General features: G+C 43.0%; 1 protein-coding gene across 1 annotated transcript in view; it reads left to right on the top strand.

The window, feature by feature from the left end:
- LOC117510300 (anthrax toxin receptor 1-like) overlaps window positions 1-15,797 on the top strand; it is a 144,787-nt gene extending 128,990 nt beyond the window's left edge. The window contains exon 18 of the mRNA XM_034169955.1: window positions 14,185-15,797. Coding sequence (XP_034025846.1) covers window positions 14,185-14,586 — 402 coding nt within the window. The 3' untranslated portion in view covers window positions 14,587-15,797. The remainder of the gene's footprint in view (window positions 1-14,184) is intronic.
- The last annotated feature ends 4,669 nt before the right edge of the window (window positions 15,798-20,466 follow it).

Here is a 20,466-nt window from a genome sequence, read left to right as displayed (position 1 = left end):
TCGAGTATGCCCATAACAGCCAGGTGTCTTCTGCCACCGGCCTCTCCCCTTTTGAGGTGTGTCTGGGGTACCAGCCCCCGTTGTTTCCGGTGGTCGAGGGAGAGGTCGGTGTGCCCTCGGTCCAGGCCCACCTGCAGAAGTGCCGTCGGGTGTGGCGCGCCACCCGTTCTGCTTTGCTGAAGGCCCGGACGAGGGCTAAAGCCCATGCAGACCACCGGCGGACCCCGGTCCCTGCATATCGGCCAGGGCAGGAGGTGTGGTTGTCGACAAAAGACATTCCTCTCGAAGTGGACTCCCCTAAACTGCAGGACCATTACATCGGTCCCTTCAAGATACTCAAGGTCATCAGTCCAGCCGCAGTGCGGCTTCAGCTTCCGGCCTCACTGCGGATCCATCCTGTTTTCCATGTGTCCCGGATAAAACCGCATCACACCTCACCCCTCTGTGCTCCGGGTCCGGCACCGCCCGGGTCATCGATGGTGGGCCGGCTTGGTCTGTGCGCCGGCTCCTGGATGTCCGTAGGATGGGCCGGGGCTTCCAGTATTTGGTGGACTGGGAGGGGTACGGACCCGAAGAACGCTCCTGGGTGAAGAGGAGCTTCATCCTAGACCCGGCCCTCCTGGCCGATTTCTACCGCCGCCACCCGGACAAGCCTGGTCGGGCGCCGGGAGGCGCCCGTTGAGGGGGGGGTCCTGTTGTGTGGGCCGCTGAAGAGGAGGTACTGCTGGCCCACAACCACCAGAGGGCACCCTGCCTGGAGTGCGGGCTCCAGGCACAAGAGGGCACCGCCGCCTCACAGGAGCAGCCGGGGTGACAGCTGTCACTTATTACCTGTGACAGCTGTCACCAATCATCTGATCTTCAATCGTATATCAGCAGGACGACATCTCCACTTCTTTGCCGAGATATCGCTATGCTTAGGAAGTAACGAGCTCAGCCAATCAAGTTGTCTTTTCGACAGAAGAATATTGTTGCTTTGTGTTTTTTGACAGCAGACTTTCCGACGAGAGGTGGAGGTGGATTTCCCACCATAAGTGTTGCTGGGTATAAACACACCTACATCTAACTGTTTTTGTTCCTCGCCAGCAGTACCAGATCCGACAAGCGGAGGCAGTGGCCACCTGGGAGTTCGGGACTTGGCGGCTCCAGTATTCCCGGGGTTCGGTGGCGGAGGAAATCGTGTGGTTCCGGTTCTGCTTTGGACAGACGTCTCTTATCTTCGAGCCTGCCCACATGACACGTTCTGTAAATTGACTTCATTGCATACTATTGTGACCTGCCATGTTTGTTGTGCTCATTCACAACAGTAAAGTGTTGTTATTTGACTTCCTCCATTGTCCGTTCATTTGCGCCCCCTGTTGTGGGTCCGTGTTCCTACACTCTCACAACAGCTCCCTCTGATCCTCTCTTTTATAGGCTTAGGCTTCTGAAGCTAACTGAGAGCAACATATTTCAGAACGCATGTATGATGTATAATGTAGTATATAAGCGAAATGAAAGACTTTGTCAAATAATCCCAATTACTTATCCATCTCATGAATATAACACAAGAAGGAAAAATCAGGTGAAGGGCAAAAAGTGTAAATTGAAATGTACTAATTTCGGCATTACATGCAAAGGTCCACAGATCTGGAATGCAATTGACGATACAATACAAAACTCTGTATCGTTAAATATATTTAAGAAACTTTTGAAAAATGACTTGTTGCTACATTATACTCAGGCTAGATCCTAATAGTAAATAATACAAAACAATGTATATATAATGTACATAACAATGAAATAAATAAATAAATGTATTATAATTAAACGTCTTTGTACCTTGTTTTTTTTTTTTTTTTAATGCCTCTGACACAACTGTAAATGTAAGAAAAATTGCTGCCGCAAATAATCTAATGTGTTTGACGTACTTTTGTGAATATGACTGCAAAAATCAGTATGAGATTAGTTGATGGGATAAGTGCAATATTATTTCTAGATTATTTCTAGATAATGTGGGACTGTATGAATGTGTGTGTGTGGGAGTGCTTAATGCATCCATAGGGGGTGGGGTGATGGGTGATTTTTTTTTTACTGTTGTAATTGTATTGTAATAAATTTTGTGTTTAGGACTCCTTTTATAAGCTAAGGTAGCTTCTTGGGAGATCCTTTTTACAAGTTTCAAGAAAGCTTCCTCAAATGCATACTTCTTGAAATGTAAATGAAATGTCTTTTTTTTTTTTTTTTTGAAATATTTGTAAATAATTTTTTTTTGAAATTTGAATTGATATTGCATGTGCTTATAGACAAAAACAGATAAGAGACAAAATTCAATTTATTATTCAACTAAACTGCAAATATATGAATTTTTTAACATTTATGAAACACTTCTCTAAATAAATAACAGTAAATTCTGAACTAGAAATATTTTTTAAGTGTTGCATGTGCTACATAATGAAGTGCACTGAAGCAGAATATATGCGACAGTAAGGTGCTGATGTCAGCTTCTGGGTTTTCTGGATCCTAGGCGTGATTCATCAACACCTGGGAGTGGGTTTTGCACCTTGTGTACTTTGTTCAGTGATGTGCACTGAACCAGAACATAACCACTGCTGAGTATACTGCTGACTCATCACTTTGCTTTTGCTAAGTGAAGTAATCTGGATAGTGATATTCATTGCCACTAAAATATAATAATGCCAAATGATAGTCCATCTAATAAATTCATTGTGCTCCCCAGTTTACTAACAAGGCCATAGGGTCACTGACCCTAAAGAGTTTCCCTCCTTGGCACAGTGATCAACAATTCAGTGTTACAACCAAAACTATGATACATACACTTTTCTTTCCTTTATATTTGACATCCTTGACCATGAAAACGTACCAGTAGAACTTGGAATCACTTTTATGTCTTTATTAGTTCAAACGTTATTGTATAAAACAATTTTTCAGTAATGGCGGTTTTCTTCTGGATTTAGCTCCATAACATTTGAAGCTACATCAAATCTGATGACACCTTACTGAATCAGTACAGATTCAGCTACAATTTGGTGTTAGTTGTGCATCTCTAGCTTCATTTGTCACCTCACTGACACATTTTCTATTTTCCCTATATTTTTGCATATTCTGGATCACCAGATCCGGAATCCGGATCCGATCATCACCAAACTTTGTTGTTTGATAGAACATTTGACTATGTTACACCCTAATTTTTTTCAAGCCTTTCTGCCTTGTTTTGTGGAGTTAGAAACTAGAATGTCAAAATTCCCCCTATCCCGCAATGGTGAAGAATCCTTTAAAAAATTCCTGGATCCGGATCGTGATCCGGAGCACCACTAAAATTTAATCACTTGTTCCTCTTGTCATTTTCAACCACTCCACAAAATTTCATCAAAATCTGTTCAAAACTATTTGAGTTATCCTGCTGACAATCAGACAGACAAACAAACAAACTCGACTGAAAACATAACCTCCTTGGCGGAGGTAACAAATCGTAATTGATGAGATAAAGATTCATTCATTCCATGTAAAATCATGAAATGTTTGAAAAAGTAGATTTTTCAATTTTTCTGAAAATTGACCAAAAATACTTTGTGTTGAAATCTTGTTATTATGAAGTACCATCATTTCTGTAGTACATCACAAAATTACACCTAATTTTATTGGTGGTGATAGTATTTATTTGGGGGAAATCCATGTCAGAAAAGGGTAGAAAAGCTTGAATCTTCGACTGGACTGGACAAAAGCTGGAGTTTTAAACCTAACTCCAGCTTTTGTGGCTTCTTCTCTACAAGAGTCAAGACAGAAGTCAGACTACCAGAGCAAGAATTTTAGCCGAGGAAGCTTCTGCGATTTGAAGCGAAACATCCTCGCGTCAAGCAACCCAGTCCAGTCGAAGATTCAAGCTTCTCTACTATGGAAACCACCTGGACAACTGAGAGCCTACACAGAAACATGTCAGAAAAGGGCACATGGTCTGTGAGATTCAACAGGCAAAATGAAGGGCCCCTTCATGCATTGTACGACTAAGTACAACTCAGAGTGAATCACGGTGGAACAGCTTGAGCTGTACGGGCAGGCATGCGCGATGATGTGAAAAAAATAAAATAAATACATGCAACCCATGGGATTCAAACCTGCACTTTACAAAAGCTCTGATTGCCAGCCAGAAACTTTACCACTGAGCTACCATCGCTGTCCTATCAAAGGTGCGGGAAAATGCCTCAAGAAGGACATCTCAAGAAGGACATGGACGTATTTAAGAAAAAAATAAAACCACACACCATATAAAAACACAGTATTTTATTGAATCCCTCTTATCAAGCGGAAAATACAAGTATGAACCATCTGTTCCTCTGTAGATGACCCATGGTCACAGACATACAGTCATGAAATGACAGGAATGAGAAGCAGGGCACCCTTATCATGTCCACATCTGGTGGCGGCGTGTCCAGCCGGCCTCACGCGCGTGTCCTGCCTGACATGCATGTCTTGTGGACGACACGCTGCAGGACAGATGCCGCAACATGTGGAACAGAGTTCACGTGGATGACATGACATTCAGATCGCCCGCTGTGTGTTATGATCTGGTGGTCCGGATCACCTGGGGTAGTCTGTCAATGTGCGTTCTCTGGGCGCGCTCGCTGCAGCCCATTGCAACAGCGATATATGTTTTTATGTATGTTCACGTGAGGACAGCGAGCAGACACATGCACATCACAGTGGACAGTTGTTAGTTCACGAACGTCCAAACACACTACGTGTTCTCCAGCTGTGATGTCCAGAACCACAGATCTCCACAGCCGTTCCTATGGGCAGACACACCCCCTGTCAGTTCAGCGCACACACCAATGTGTCACCGTGTCTGTTTGCAAAGCCACACTCATGGGGCACTTAGACAAATTTCACATCCAGCTCGACAGTGATTGTCTACTGACTGTTGTCGCGCTAACAGTGCAAATGGCCACACATTTTCTAAGTGCCAATCGAGCGGTGTTAGATGTAAGCCCGGCGCCAGAAAAAAAAATATTAAGGGGGCGATGAGTTTATCACAGGGGGCGGGGTCGCCCACTCCCCCCAAAAAAGTGCACACCAGAGGAGATGTGCCTCTGAGCGTGCGTAATGAATTGGGTGCGCTCCTGGAAAGCTTGTGTATTTAGGCTACACTGTTGTAAGAGACTGACTGAGTAAGAGTAAAGTGATGACAGTATTTTTACCTCCGCCAAGGAGGTTATGTTTTTGGTCGAGTTTGTTTGTTTGTTTGTTTGTCTGTCTGTTTGTCAGCAGGACAACTCAAAAGGTTTTGAACGGATTTTGATGAAATTTTGTGGAGTGGTTGGAAATGACAAGAGGAACAAGGGATTAAATTGTAGTGGTGATCCGGATCACGATCCGGATCCAGGAATTTTTTAAAGGATTCTTCACCATTACGGGATAGGGGGAATTTTGACATTCTAGTTTCTAATTCCACAAAAACAAGGCAGAAAGGCTTGAAAAAAATAAGGGTGTAACATAGTCAAATGTTCTATCAAACAACAAAGTTTGGTGATGATCGGATCTGGATTCCCGATCTGGTGATCCAGAATATGCAAAAATATAGGGAAAATAGAAAATGTGTCAGTGTGAGGTGACAAATGAAGCTAGAGATGCACAACTAACACCAAATTGTAGCTGAATCTGTACTGATTCAGTAAGGTGTCATCAGATTTGATGTAGCTTCAAATGTTATGGAGCTAGATCCAGAAGAAAACCGCCATTACCGAAAAATCTTTTTTATACAATAACTTTTGAACTAATAAAGACATAAAAGTGATTCCAAGTTCTACTGGTATGTTTTCATGGTCAAGGATGTCAAATATAAAGGAAAGAAAAGTGTATGTATCATAGTTTTGGTTGTAACACTGAATTGTTGAATAGATCACTGTGCCAAGGAGGGAATCTCTTTAGGGTCAGTGACCCTATGGCCTTGTTAGTAAACTATGTCAAATACAACACACTGCAAAGAGGAAATCCCTCATGACAAACTATACAGGGCTGGGGAGCACAATGAATTTATTAGATGAAGGACTATCATTTGGCATTATTATATTTTAGTGGCAATGAATATCACTATCCAGATTAGCAAAAGCAAAGTGATGAGTCAGCAGTATACTCAGCTGTGGTTAAGTTCTGGTTCAGTGCACATCACTGAACAAACTACACAAGGTGCAAAACCCACTCCCAGGTGTTGATGAATCACGCCTAGGATCCAGAAAACCCAGAGGCTGACATCAGCACCTTACTGTCGCATATATTCTGCTTCGGTGCACTTCACTGAATATATAGAAGGTGCACTTCATTATGTAGCACATGCAAAACTTACAAAATAGTTCTATTTCAGAATTTACTGTTATTTATTTAGAGATGTGTTTCATAAATGTTAAAAAAAATTCATATATTTGCAGTTTAGTTGAATAATAAATTGAATTTTGTCTCATTTGTTTTTGTCTATAAGCACATGCAATATCAATATCAGTGCTCAGATGACAGTAGTTTCTGGGAAAAGTGCAAGTTGCAACAACTGTGATGCCAAGCGCTAAGGATACATGCTATCCAGTCACAGCAGATGAAACTTTTTTACTACTGAGCAAACATCATTGTTAGACCTTTTTAGGTTCAATGATTCCACGGCGTGTAGATGTTATGGCGTCAGTGACCCCATGGCCTTGGCAGAGGTTTGCACTCTCTGAGTGCTTCTAGTTTTAATTATTATTTGAATGTATAGACCCCCAGTCAAGTGATCTCCTGCATACCACAAAACCAAACCAACAAATGATCTGAGAAATGACACGAGACAGCAGATTAACCCCACATACAGCCCGCTATCACAAGCGCAAACACAGCGTAATTGGGCATGTGCGCCACTCCATGGCACAGAACCCAACTACGCATGCAATCACAAAGTTCTTCTGAAAAACTGGAGCGATCTGAATTCGGTTGGATGAATATGGGTGTGTGAGTGGAGACAATTCACCTAGTTCACAACGTGACAGAACTTAATGATGTGCTGTTACACGCAATAACGACAACACGGAACACTATTCTTGACCGTGCGTAATGGTTCCTGATAATTCTCCAGCAACACGTGCCATTAATCGTAACGTGTGGTAACAGGTCGCAGCAGTTCCTGAGGACACCTGACGCCTCTGCCCCAAATCATCACATTCGTGATCTGCGGCCAAGAATGTGTACTTCGTGGCATTCGTGACTTGTCGTCATTATGTGTAAACGCAGCATTAACACCCTCCCCAAGTGAGTCGTGCTGCATGATCTGCCTTTTGCTTGGTGGACTTGACGAATCCCAGGAACTCCAGCTCTGATACTGCTCGAATAAATCGAGCATGCTTTAATTCGTCCACCTTGCCATAATCGCTGGACTCAGGATCTTTGCCCTCTGCCGCACTGACAAGTGCAACCCTCAACCTATCAAATCGCTTGAACGCAGACACACGCCATATCTGTTTGTTTTAAAATTAATTACTTTAGTTAATTAATTTGGTTTATTTGTTAAATACATGATATTATTGAATAACTAATATTTTGCTATATTTTCCAGTATTTCTTTCTTTTTTCTTTTTATTTTTTGATAACGTTCACATCTGAGGGGGTGGGGTTGATGACGTGAGGGCGCGTCGCCCCCAAACACCCCCTCGTGGCGCCGGGTCTGGTTAGATGTTTGTGTGTGTCAGCTGGAATTTGGCCAACACCTGCCGCAAGAGGGTTCGATGGGCTCTCACAGCACACACTCTGTCTTTCAGCCGCTGGTGTGCACAAATACGAGGTCTGTCAATAAAGTAACGGTCCTTTTTATTGTTTTTTTAAACTATATGGATTTCATTCATATGTTTTTACGTCAGACAAGCTTGAACCCTCGTGCGCATGCGTGAGTTTTTCCACGCCTGTCGGTGACGTCATTCGCCTGTGAGCACGCCTTGTGGAAGGAGTGGTCCCGCCCCCTCGTCGGATTTTTATTGTCTGGAAATGGCGGAATGATTTGGACTTTTTTTCCACCAGGATTTTTTCAGAAGCTGTTCGAGACTGTCACCTGGAAACCATTTGAAAAATTTATCTGGCTTTCGGTGAAAATTTTACGGGCTTCACAGAGAATAAGGACTGTTACTACAGATTTAAGGATGGCTTTAAGGACGCTCGGCGCGCTGCGCTCCGAGCTGTGACGACGAGGCAGAAAATGCCAGATCATTTCTAAGCTGATGGCTCTGTGGATACGAGACCGTCGTGTGCACTTTCTCTGGTTATCACAAGAGCTGGACATCAGTCATTTTCCGGCAGATTTCACTTTTAACAAGAGATTTTGTCATGGAAAGCCGCGAGGAGGCTTCGCGCGTAACGACCGATTCGCTGTTTGAGCGAGACAAAGAGCACCTCCGTTTCGGCGTGTCATGGGACAAGTTGGGACATGCCTATCTCGGCTTTCAATGCTTACCAGTCCAGTAAGTATCAGAGAAATTGTGGAGAGCTGGACACGAAAACTCACGCATGCGCACGAGGGTTCAAGCTTGTCTGACGTAAAAACATATGAATCAAATCCATGTAGTTTTTTAAAAAAATAAAAAGGGCCGTTACTTTATTGACAGACCTCGTAGTTGTAGCAGCAGGTGTACGAGGCGTTGAAGGCAGCTACGATTTTACACGTACTGCATACAATTCATGCTTCATGCGCACTTCATGCGTAATTTGACAACATTCGTACTATGTATGAATGGGCCCTAAGGAAGTGCATGTACAAAGTTCAAAGTTCTGCATTCAAAGGAAACAAGGGATTTTTGACTTACCAGTAAAAATGCATTGAATAAAGCTATTAAAGAGTCCCCAAACCCCTGACTCATTATGGCAAAACAAGTAAAAACAATATAACTGTAACTAGCAGTCATAGTGATAACTTACACAGCAGTCCTGAGTGAGTGTTGATTTACCTGTCCAGAAGATATCCAGCAAAACCTTGTGAAATTTGTCCAGATTTTATCCGGAGTTCTGACCACTGGAATTTCTGACAGCCTATGTTTATAGGCTGTTTCTGTTTCCATTTTGGTTTCTTTTTTCTTTTTTGAAGCCCCCGTCACACAGACGGTGTGTGCATGGGATTTAGAGGCACATGTAACACTCACCACTCAACTTCAATCATTACACAGTCTCCCCTTATATGCCACTGATTCACCATGTACGCACTGCCTCTGTGACAGGCTGGAATGCACCAGGTTATTCAAAAACTTCAAATCCATGATAAAATGGCCAAAAACAGAAATAAAGGTGATAAACCACTGGACAGGTATCAGCAAAAGGATATGTTACATTAAACACCATTGAACGCTATGCACGCATAGTGGTCACACGCCATGCACATAGCAGAAGCCACCGGTATTGGCAGCGAGTGAAGATGTGTGTGAGATGAGTATAGCACACAAATGGTTGCCAATAACACACTACGCACACAACTTCTGTGTGACAGGGGTTTACGTTGTCCGATGTGTCACGGTATACAACCCCTGGCAAAAATTATGGAATCACCAGCCTCTGAGGATGTTCATTCAGTTGTTTAATTTTGTAGAAAAAAAGCAGATCACAGACATGACACAAAACTAAATTTTCAAATGGCAACTTTCTGGCTTTAAGAAACACTATAAGAAATCAAGAAATAAAGATTGTGGCAGTCAGTAACGGTTACTTTTTTAGACCAAGCAGAGGAAAAAAATATGGAATCACTCAATTCTGAGGAAAAAATTATGGAATCACCCTGTAAATTTTCATCCCCCAAACTAACACCTGCATCAAATCAGATCTACTCGTTGACACTGACCCTATGCCATGACATTGACCCTATGTGTCTTTTTACAAGGAATGTTTTCGCAGTTTTTGCTCTATGGCAAGATGCATTATCATCTTGAAACATCCCCAAACATCCTTTCAATTGTCCAAAATATCAACGTAAACTTGTGCATTTATTGATGATGTAATGACAGCCATCTCCCCAGTGCCTTTACCTGACAGGCAGCCCCATATCATCAATGACTGTGGAAATTTACATGTTCTCTTCAGGCAGTCATCATTATAAATCTCATTGGAACGGCACCAAACAAAAGTTCCAGCATCATCACCTTGCCCAATGCAGATTCGAGATTCATCACTGAATATGACTTTCATCCAGTCATCCACAGTCCACGAATGCTTTTCCTTAGCCCATTGTAACCTTGTTTTTTTTCTGTTTAGGTGTTAATGATGGCTTTCGTTTAGCTTTTCTGTATGTAAATCCCATTTCCTTTAGGCGGTTTCTTACAGTTCGGTCACAGACGTTGACTCCAGTTTCCTCCCATTCATTCCTCATTTGTTTTGTTGTGCATTTTTCGATTTTTGAGACATACTGTTTTAAGTTTTCTGTCTTGACGCTTTGATGTCTTCCTTGGTCTACCAGTATGTTTGCCTTTAACAACCTTCCCATGTTGTTTGTATTTGGTCCAGAGTTTAGACACAGCTGACTGTGAATAACCAACATCTTTTGCAACATTGCATGATGATTTACTCTCTTTTAAGAGTTTGATAATCCTCTCCTTTGTTTCAATTGACATCTCTCGTGTTGGAGCCATGATTCATGTCAGTCCACTTGGTGCAACAGCTCTCCAAGGTGTGTTCACTCCTTTTTAGATGCAGACTAACGAGCAGATCTGATATGATACAGGTGTTAGTTTTGGGGATGAAAATTTACAGGGTGATTCCATAATTTTTTCCTCAGAATTGAGTGATTCCATATTTTTTTCCTCTGCTTGGTCTAAAAAAGTAACCATTACTGACTGCCACAATCTTTTTTTATTGATTTCTTATAGTGTTTCTTAAAGCCAGAAAGTTGCCATTTGAAATGACTTTAGTTTTGTGTCATGTCTGTGATCTGCTTTTTTTCCTACAAAATTAAACAACTGAATGAACATCCTCAGAGGCTGGTGATTCCATAGTTTTTGCCAGCGGTTGTAGAGTGTTTTAAACCATGGTGCTATCAAGCACAGCAATAGCACCAAAAAGTCACACAGGATTTAGCTAAATGGGTGTGTTTTTGAGAGATAGCTAGAAAGGTGTTTGCTGGAGCCAATAACTTTGTAGGAGAAGGAAGGTCCTAGTCATTTAGGTTGTGGTGCTTCCTGTCTTATTGTATAGCTGTGAGACATGAACGCTATTTAGTGACCTAAAGCAATGACTGGATATCTTTGGCACATGCTCACTTTTCTCAGACGATACTTGTGCACCACTGGAATTACTTTGTTAGGCAAACAGTTAAGAAACGGAATGATTTTATCAGGTAGTGTTAAGAAATTGAATGACTTTGACAGGCAAAGAGTTAAGAAACGGAATGACTGTCAGGCAAAGAGTTAAAAACTGAATGACTGTCAGGCAAAGAGTTAAGAAATGGAATGACTGTCAGGCAAAGAGTTAAAAAACTGATCGACTGTCAGGCAAAGAGTTAAGAAATGGAATGACTGTCAGGCAAAGACAGAAAAAATAGAATGACTGTCAGGCAAAGAGTTAAGAAATGGAATGATTTTGTCAGGCAAAGAGTTAAGAAATGGAATGACTCTGTCAGGCAAAGAGTTAAAAAAATGGAATGACTGTCAGGGAAAGAGTTAAGAAATGGAATGACTGCCAGGGAAAGAGTTAAAAAAATGGAATGACTGTCAGGCAAAGAGTTAAGAAATGGAATGATTTTGACAGGCAAAGAGTTAAGAAATGGAATGACTTTTGTCAGGCAAAGAGTTAAAAACTGACTGTCAGGCAAAGAGTTAAGAAATGGAATGACTGTCAGGCAAAGAGTTAAGAAACAGTAAACTGCATTGTGAGGGAATGTATGCTATTACATAATGACCGTGATGCACATGTCTCTGTCTCTCATGTCTTTCAAGAGATGGGCATGGACCAGTTGTCTGTCTGGGTTGTTGCTATCCAAGACCCAAGATGGTTCCGTAATATGGTGGATGCAGCAATGTGCAACACAAGAGCACACTCCCAGGCCTGACCTGACCTGACCTGAACAAAGATCAGGAACTTAGGTCAACCTTCAGGATCTAACACTGGTAGAGAAGAGATTAAAAGGATCCTTCTAGTTCAGTTTAGGTTCATGATTAACCACAACCAATATGAACTCAGGTCACAAAACTGAGTTCACTAAACCACCAATTACAGCAATCAAACAAACATGGCAGACATAAGAAATTCTGTGAAGCCGTCTTTGTCACCATAGCAATACTAAGGCTATTAGGGAAAATAAAGTAATCTCTCCCCTACTAGTCTTCCAAGCAGTGGCAGCCAGCTCTGGAACTGCATTGTGAGGGTGAAAATCCTTGCTTTTTTTCCCCAGTAGATTAAGTCAAGCTAACAGGCTTCTCCATAATTAGAAGTGTAGGAGTGACTCCTCCTGACTATAAAGTTTGACATTAGTGCACTGGTAAAATGTTGGATTGCAGTGTCCTTTAAGATGTGTAGTAAACAAACTTGTTCTGTTTGCAGTTTGAATGTCTTGTCCAAGTCTTGGTTTTATAACTTCCCTTAAATGAAGTCAGCAGTGAGAGGGAGGCAGTCAGCCGATTGCTGCCTTAAGAAAATGCAGTTCAGGTTCCTTTAGAACGCTGTCCACTTCGACTAATTGCCATTACATTCCAATTTTGGATTCCAACACTGTTGGCTATGTGATATTTGTGTCCTCCAGACAGAATGTGATTTAATTGTAGGAGGGGGTTTTTATGTCTTAGAGGTCATTTGGCCTGCAGAGTATCACCGTCAAGCCTTATCATCCCAAAGCACGGGTTGCAGCTGCTCCGAGGGTGTAGCTTGTTTCTGGAATGTGATCATCTATCGTAGCATGACCTCAGTGTTATGTGCAGATTACCTAAGATGAAAAACTATGTATGCCATAGAATTTTTTAGAAATGCAATTGTCTTCGTGCCATCTGCTGTAGCCACCAGATCGTCTGATATGCAGCTGAAAGGAGCAGTAGGAATTTTTGGACTAATTCAGATGTCAGAAACCATAAAGTCATGTTGGGTCAAAGCAGCAAAGTAATGTTCGACAGCGGGGAGACAGTTTCCAAACAGCAGCATTTTGAAATGCGGAACATTATAAAGAACAAACAGACATTCAAACAAATATATGCACACTGAATGTAATCACTGGAGCATGAATCTCAAATTAAATATCTACACAGCACTGAATGAAATATTTGCCTGCAAATACACCTTTTACACCTGCCACTCTCCTACCTCGTGGAGACATTCACTTATCTTGGCAGTGACATACATGTCTGTGGGTCCTCAGCATTTGAAATCAAGAGGTGCCTGGGAAGAGCTTATGGCGACCTGAGGTCACTGGACAGAGGTGTTTGGTGAAGCTGATATGCATCTTTGCAGACAAATGAAGGTCCAAGCCCTTAGGGTCCTGGTGCTTCCTGTCTTGCTGTATGGTTGTGAGACTTGGATGCTAACCAGTGACCTAAGGTGACGACTGGATGTCTCCATTTCTAGGTGTTTTTGAAGGATCCTTGGGTACTGCTGGAATGACTTTGTATTAAATGAGGTCTCCATGGTTGGAAAAAAGATCCCTCTTGGTCACCATCACTCTCCATCCGTCTCCAACAGGCGTGCTAGTGTACTGAACTGTTTAAAACACTCACACAAGTTGTGCGACCAGTTAAGAGAAACATGGGTATCATAATCAATCTTGATTAACTCTCACATGTCTCAACTCACTCTCAACTTGATCCTATGGGTCGTAATAGACTCACAATTGATTCTACATGGGGTTGCATAAGTGATCACAGATATTGACATATTTTTCACTCGCACAATTCAGTCGCAATGTGCGCTTGGTGTAAATGCAAATAACAGATCACAATGGAGGCCAAGACTTGTGAGAATTGACAAATGTGCCTGATCCAGCATGCAGGTGCCTGATGGTTATTTTAGAGATGTGGGAATGGACCAGTTTTCTGTCTGGGTGGTTGGCATACAGGATTCAAGGTGGTTCCATGGTGTTGTGAATGAGACAAAGCGCAGCTCCAGCGCATCCTTCCAGATTTGACTTGACTTGAAAAACACCTTATAGAAGATGCTTTGATTTCATATGCTGTGGGTGCATTTAAACCTGGTTCTGTTTTTATATTTTTTATATTTCAGGGCAGATGTATGAACTTTACCCGCATTAAGTCAAATCACCCACCTCCTGACCTGCACCTCAACCAGCACTCCTCTCCCATCTATAGCCCTCCCAGCAGGAGTCCACCTCCTCCCCAGTGTACACTTCCACCAACTCCCAGCAGCCCTCTGTCCTTCTCCTCCACCCTTCCACCCTTGTCCTCAACACCACCACCCTTCTCCAGTACTCCTTCCCCACCTGCCACGCCCCCACCTTACACCATGCCTCCAAACCGGGCTCTTCCTCCAACCACACCAACCACGGTTCCAACAACTCCACCATTCTCTGCATTCCCTACCGGATCCCTGCCTCCTCCCCCGCAGGCACCTCCTCCAGGACGAGCCCCACCCCCTGCCCGCCCTCCCCCGCGCCCCGGCCTGTAGAGCTCTGGCAGAGGTCGGGGGAGAGTTGCAGAGGATTTACAAAAGACCACGCAAAGTCCCACAGCTGAGGACTATCTTTGATTGTACCTGTATGTGAGGACAAGTGCGTCTTGCTCAGCGGCCTGTGGCCTTTCTGAAGTGGAGCAGTAATGACTTGTTTTCAGCTATTTGTCTACACTGACTTTTGTACACATCTAGCCCAGCAGTGCAGTTGCTCTGATGCTTGAATTTAAAGCTATTTCAGTGTTTGTGAGGCCAGACAGGAACAGTTGTCTCACTGTGGTTTTTAGAGCTTCTTCAGGTCCCGCTGCCCCCTCCATGACCCCATAGACAGGAAATCCAGTGCAGGATGAGAACATGTACTGAAGCCTGTTTAACAAGGACATCCATCACAAATGATGACACAGCGAGAATGCACGCGCTTCCTGATAAAGAGACTCTACAAGTTATGATGATGTAGAGGCAAATGACAACCACGGTTTTACACTTTGAAAGTATAAATGTTGAGCAGTTGCATGTAATATTCGAGTCACCATTTTTTATAGCTTTTTTTTTTTTCCTTTCTTTTTTTTTATACATTGCCAATATGTGTACTATTATTGCCTTCTGTTTCCTGAGCAGTGAACCACATTTGAGGTTTAACCTTCAGGTTCCAAATCCAGTCATTCCTGACAATCACATGTAGACTATGTGTTGAAACAAAACATTGTTCACTTTTTTCTTGTACTGTTTGAGTCCGCGTGTGCTATAAACCAGGTTAACATACGTCACTTTGTGTAAAGATTAATGTACAATGTTTTTTGTTATTTACACATTTGAATAATTGTACGTTACAATTATTGACAAGACCGTGATGACTGCAATCCCTGCAACAATTGTGTATGGTTTGCTTAGCATAGCAAGATTTGAGAAAAAAATTGTCACAATCCCGGAAAAATATTGCACATTTTCATGTGCATCTGCTCATGCTCCTTAATAGGAGTTTGGTTTTTATGTGAATATTTTTTAAAACACTAAATCTGATATAACTGTGTTCATGTACATGTTTTGGCAAGAGAGAAACGAGTCCACTGTATGTACTTTTGAACATGCACCAGCTGTGGCCAATAACAATACATTGATATTTTACAGCTAACCGGTCCATCTTGAATCAGTCACATGTGCCTTAATATTGAATTGTTAGCTTATCTGTAGGTCTCTTAGACAAAAAAGCTTGAAGCTTGTCTTGTGAAGTTTGCTTTCATTTTCATTAAATACACTTTAGTAAAATTGTGTGCTCCTTTTTCCTCAGTAAACTCTCTACCACACATTAGTATGGGGACAATGTAACAATAAATTCTCACTTGTACTTTGGCCTGAAGCCATTGCAACCTTAAACATCTTAGTGAGGGTTTTAAATGGGGTATTCTTAATTGCAATATTCTCCCAAACAATAGATGGCAGTAGAGAGAAAATGCTGCAGAAACAGAAGCCAGACAAGAATGATTATGTGTGAAGATTAAGTAAATGTAAGCACTAGTAAATGCACTACTGTATGCTTAATTGTAAAATGCACTAGAACTGTAGACCCACTTTGTAAATTTACATTAAAATCAGAAAACCTGGTCAGGTAATGTGTAGAAGAATGCACTGGTGGTATCCACTCGAGTCCCTTTATACAGAGAGTAGCAACAATTGATACCATGGCGCCATTTTGGGGCCAACTGTGCTGAACTACTGAATGATACTTTTATGTTTTCAACGTTTTTGAATCATTTAACCACAAACAGCAACACATCCAGGTACAGGTGCTATCAAAATAAATCTAAAAATAGTTAAGCTATCAAATTTACAATTTATGATGATTTAATTAATTAATTTAAAGCCTGATTTGTGCTTCTGCAACTCTGCCATGCAACGATGTCTGTGACAGTTTTATAAGTTCTCAGTCACTGGATTATGCTTTATTCTGGATTCATCTGACCCTCAACAAGCTTTTCTTTCTACAATCATCACCTCCAATTCAAAGGTAAGATGTACAGTTTCCTCTTTTTCCAACTCTGTTGTAAATTTGTGGACATTTCTGCCAAATGTACGTGATCCCAAAATGTAATCAGCATGCACACTGCAAGAACTATTAAAATATGAGAGGAAAGAGTGAAAGCAGAGAAGTGTCAAATTACACTCATTTGCTGTGTCTGATCAGCCCAGTCTCATGCTTTATTCGTGCTCCCAGCACAAAATTAGTCAAATTTTTGTGACGGGGCTTTTTTTAACTAAATATTTAACCTAATCGTACACCCCCCCCCCCCCCCCCCCCGCTTCACTTTACGTTCATGCAGCCATCACGGAATGAATGAGAATGAATTCGTGCTGCCGTGACGAAAATGAGGCACTTTTTGTCACAATATCACGAATCAATAGATTAATGTATTTCGTGCTCATGAATCACGACTTGCCGTGAGATCAGGTTGGTCTGATTTAACAGGTGCACGTCAGGCTGCGGGTCCGTGTTTGAGCACGGTTTAAAAAATAAACGGTCAGTCTTTTAATCAGGGAAATGACTCCGGTCCCACATGCGAGGGGTTTTTAGTGGAAATACACTGTGATCGAACAGGACATTTTATCCAATGTGAGTGAAAAATCCGTTATACAAAATCAATTATATCACTCATCTTCGACTGCTTTTCCAGGTTCGGTTTGCGGGGGCAACAGCTCCAGCAGGGGACCCCAGACTTCCCTTTCCCATGCCACATTGACCATCACTGACTGGGGGATCCGGAGGCTTTCCCAGGCCAGTGTGGTGATATAATCTCCCCACCTAGTACTGGGTATTCCCCGGGATCACCTCTCAGATGGATGTGCCTGGAACACCTCCCTAGGGAGGCGCCCAGGAGGCATCCTTACCAGATGCACGAACTACCTCAGCTGGCTCCTTTCAATGCGAGCTCCCCATGGATGACCAAACTTCTCACCCTATCTCTAAAGGAGACACCAGCCACCCTCCTGAGGAAGCCCATTATGACTGCTTGTACCCGCGATCTAGTTCTTTTGGTCATGACCCAACACTCATGACCATAGGTGAGAGTAGAAACAAAGATTGACCAGTAGATCGAGAGCTTCGCCTTTTGGCTCAGCTCCCTTTTTGTCACAACAGTATGGTAGAGCGAATGCAATACTGCCCCTGCTGCACCGACTCTCTGGCCAATCTCACGCTACATTGTCCCCTCACTCGTGAGCAAGACCCCGAGGTACTTGAACTCCTTCACTTGGAGCAAGACCATATTCCCTGCCTGAAGTAGGCAATCCGCCTCAGATTTAGAGGTGCTGATCCTCATCCCAACCCTTCACACTCAGCTGCGAACCAATTCAATTAGTGTTGGAGGTCACTGGCCGATGAAGCCAACCGGACCACATCATCTGCAAAAAGCAGTGATGACACCCTGAGCCCACCAAACCGGAAACCCTCCTCCCCCGACTACACCTCGATATCCTGTCCATGAATATCACAAACAGGATTGGTGACAAGGACCAGTCCTGTCAGAGGCCACCCTCCACCGGAAATGAGTCCAACTTACTGCCGAGCACCCGAACACAGCTCTCGCTTTTGCGAGTACAGAGATTGGATGGCCCTGAGAAAGTACCCCCTCACTCCATACTCCCGCAGCACCTCCCACAGTATCTCCAGGGCTACCCAATCATACGCCTTCTCCAAGTCCACAAAACACATGTAGACTGGATGGGCATACTCCCAGGCACCCTCCAGGATCCTTGTGAGAGTAAAGAGCTGGTCGGTTGTTCCACGACCAGGACGGAACCCGCATTGTTCCTCTTCAATCAGAGATTCGACTATTGGCTGAACCCTCCTTTCCAGCACCCTGGAGTAGACTTTACCAGGGAGGCTGAGTAGTGTGATGCCCCTGTAGTTGGCACACACTCTCTGCCACCCCTTGAGGCACCTAAGACCTTCAGGCCACAGCTCCCAGCTGCAGCTTCAGTAATGGAAGCTTTGAACATTGCCCATTCTGATTTAATATGGTGTTTATTACATGGAATACAATACAAAAACATTGAGACTTTTTTGTCCGGTGACTGTGAATATCCGGTTTATACAAAGACGGTTTAGGTGAGTTTTACTGTACATGTGACTGAACAATAAATTTACCCCTTAAAGCTTTGACAATGAAGTCGCTTCCATCCCACATGGCTGACATTATTTTCCCAAAATTTTCTTTTGTTCTGTGCTGTGCCCACCACTGGTTACTGCTTAAAATTGCACTCCAGTCATCCTCTATCTCATATCTGAAGCTTTTGTACAACAATCCTTTCCACATAAATTCAGCATTACTTCATTATGGAGGAGCATGACAGCAGCACATCTGAGTCTGATGTACTGCTGCACACACGTCATTTCGGAGTGTCAGCAGCAATTCACTGATTATTGCCTTGTTTCTGCTTAAAACCGCCTTGTTTCTGCTTAAAACTGATTTCAGAATGATTTAAGAGATTTTACCTTGCCATCTGATGGTTAATAATCACATTATTCCCTTTGATCACTTTGGGTGTAGAGACTCCGAGTCAGACTCAGACGTGCTGCTGTGGGGCTCCCCTGTCTTTTTTTTTGTACAAAAGCTTCAAATATCTATTGCTGAGATGATGACTGGAGTGCAGTTTTAATCAGAAACCAGGTGATAATCGGTGAATTGCTACTGATACTCTGAAATGATGCATGCGCAGTGAAGGCAGGGGGGACCGATTTTTAGGGGGGGCCGTTCAGTCGCTCTTGTGTGTTTGTCTGTTTTCTCTCCAGATGGCGCGCTGCAGAGCCAAGGAACACCTGCGGCTCATCATCTACTCTCACCTGATGCTCATGAGCGGCTCATCAGGAGTGATTACTTAAACCCCAGCTTTGAGCTCAGTCACTGCCAGATTCTACATTAATTCTCCATGATTGTTACATCGTCATTCCTGCTGCTTCCATGGGCTCTGACGTCTGAGCTTCCGACAGCTCATCTCAAGGTAACCTGGCCGCCTCTACTTTTCGTATTAGAGCTCGTTGATCTTTTGGTGTTTCCAGACGCCTTCCTGCGCAGCTTCCATGCTGCACTACTCCTGACTCTCATGCCACTACCAAGCACTACGTTACTTTGGAAGTCATCTGCTCTCACCCTCAGAACACACAGCTCTGCCACATTCAGCTAAGTTCCTACATGACTCTGTGTTTGTGAGATCTCGCTCTCACCCTGCTCCTGTTTGTGACTGTGCATTACCAAGAACTATTTCCAAGAATTGTTCCATGAACTGTATGAACTCATATGCAGAACTGCTAAGACCTTTCCAAGTCAAGTCCTGCTTAACTGAAGCTGTGTCATAAGACACGCAGCATCTGATCTCTGACCTCTGAAGATAATTCATAAACTGTGAACAATTCCTGAACAGTGAACGTTATTTCCTCAACAGTAATCTTTATTTCCTGAACTGTGAATGTGCCTACAGTGAACTGTTTTATTATTAACGGCTTCCAGTGTTACGATTGCAGTCCCTCACCTCTGCTCTCCTCGTCCTCCTAGTTCCTCATCCTCTGCTCTCTGCATCCCACCTAGCTCCGGTTCCAGCTCACTCCAGGACTCCAACTCGCTATCTAACTTTCAAGTCTGGCTCAGGTTCACCTGTGTTTCCCTAATTTCCACCGCTACAAGTGGGCCATCTCTTTACTCTGCAGGCATCCCCAGTGCAGAGCCTTTTGTTAATTTATTTATTGTAAATAAATCTGTTTGTTCACAACCAGTTCTCTTCCTTGCTCCCACCGTTTGAGTCCATCGCCTGAAATGGTTCAGTCCTATCCGGACCTCTAACCACAACAGGAAGTGAGAGTCGGGACTTTGAATGTTGGCAGTATGA

Source organism: Thalassophryne amazonica, chromosome 5 (assembly GCF_902500255.1).
Source record: "Thalassophryne amazonica chromosome 5, fThaAma1.1, whole genome shotgun sequence".
NCBI classification, from domain to species: domain Eukaryota; kingdom Metazoa; phylum Chordata; class Actinopteri; order Batrachoidiformes; family Batrachoididae; genus Thalassophryne; species Thalassophryne amazonica.
The sequence above is the reverse complement of the archived record's forward strand: the minus strand, read 5'-3'. Positions and strand labels throughout refer to the sequence as shown.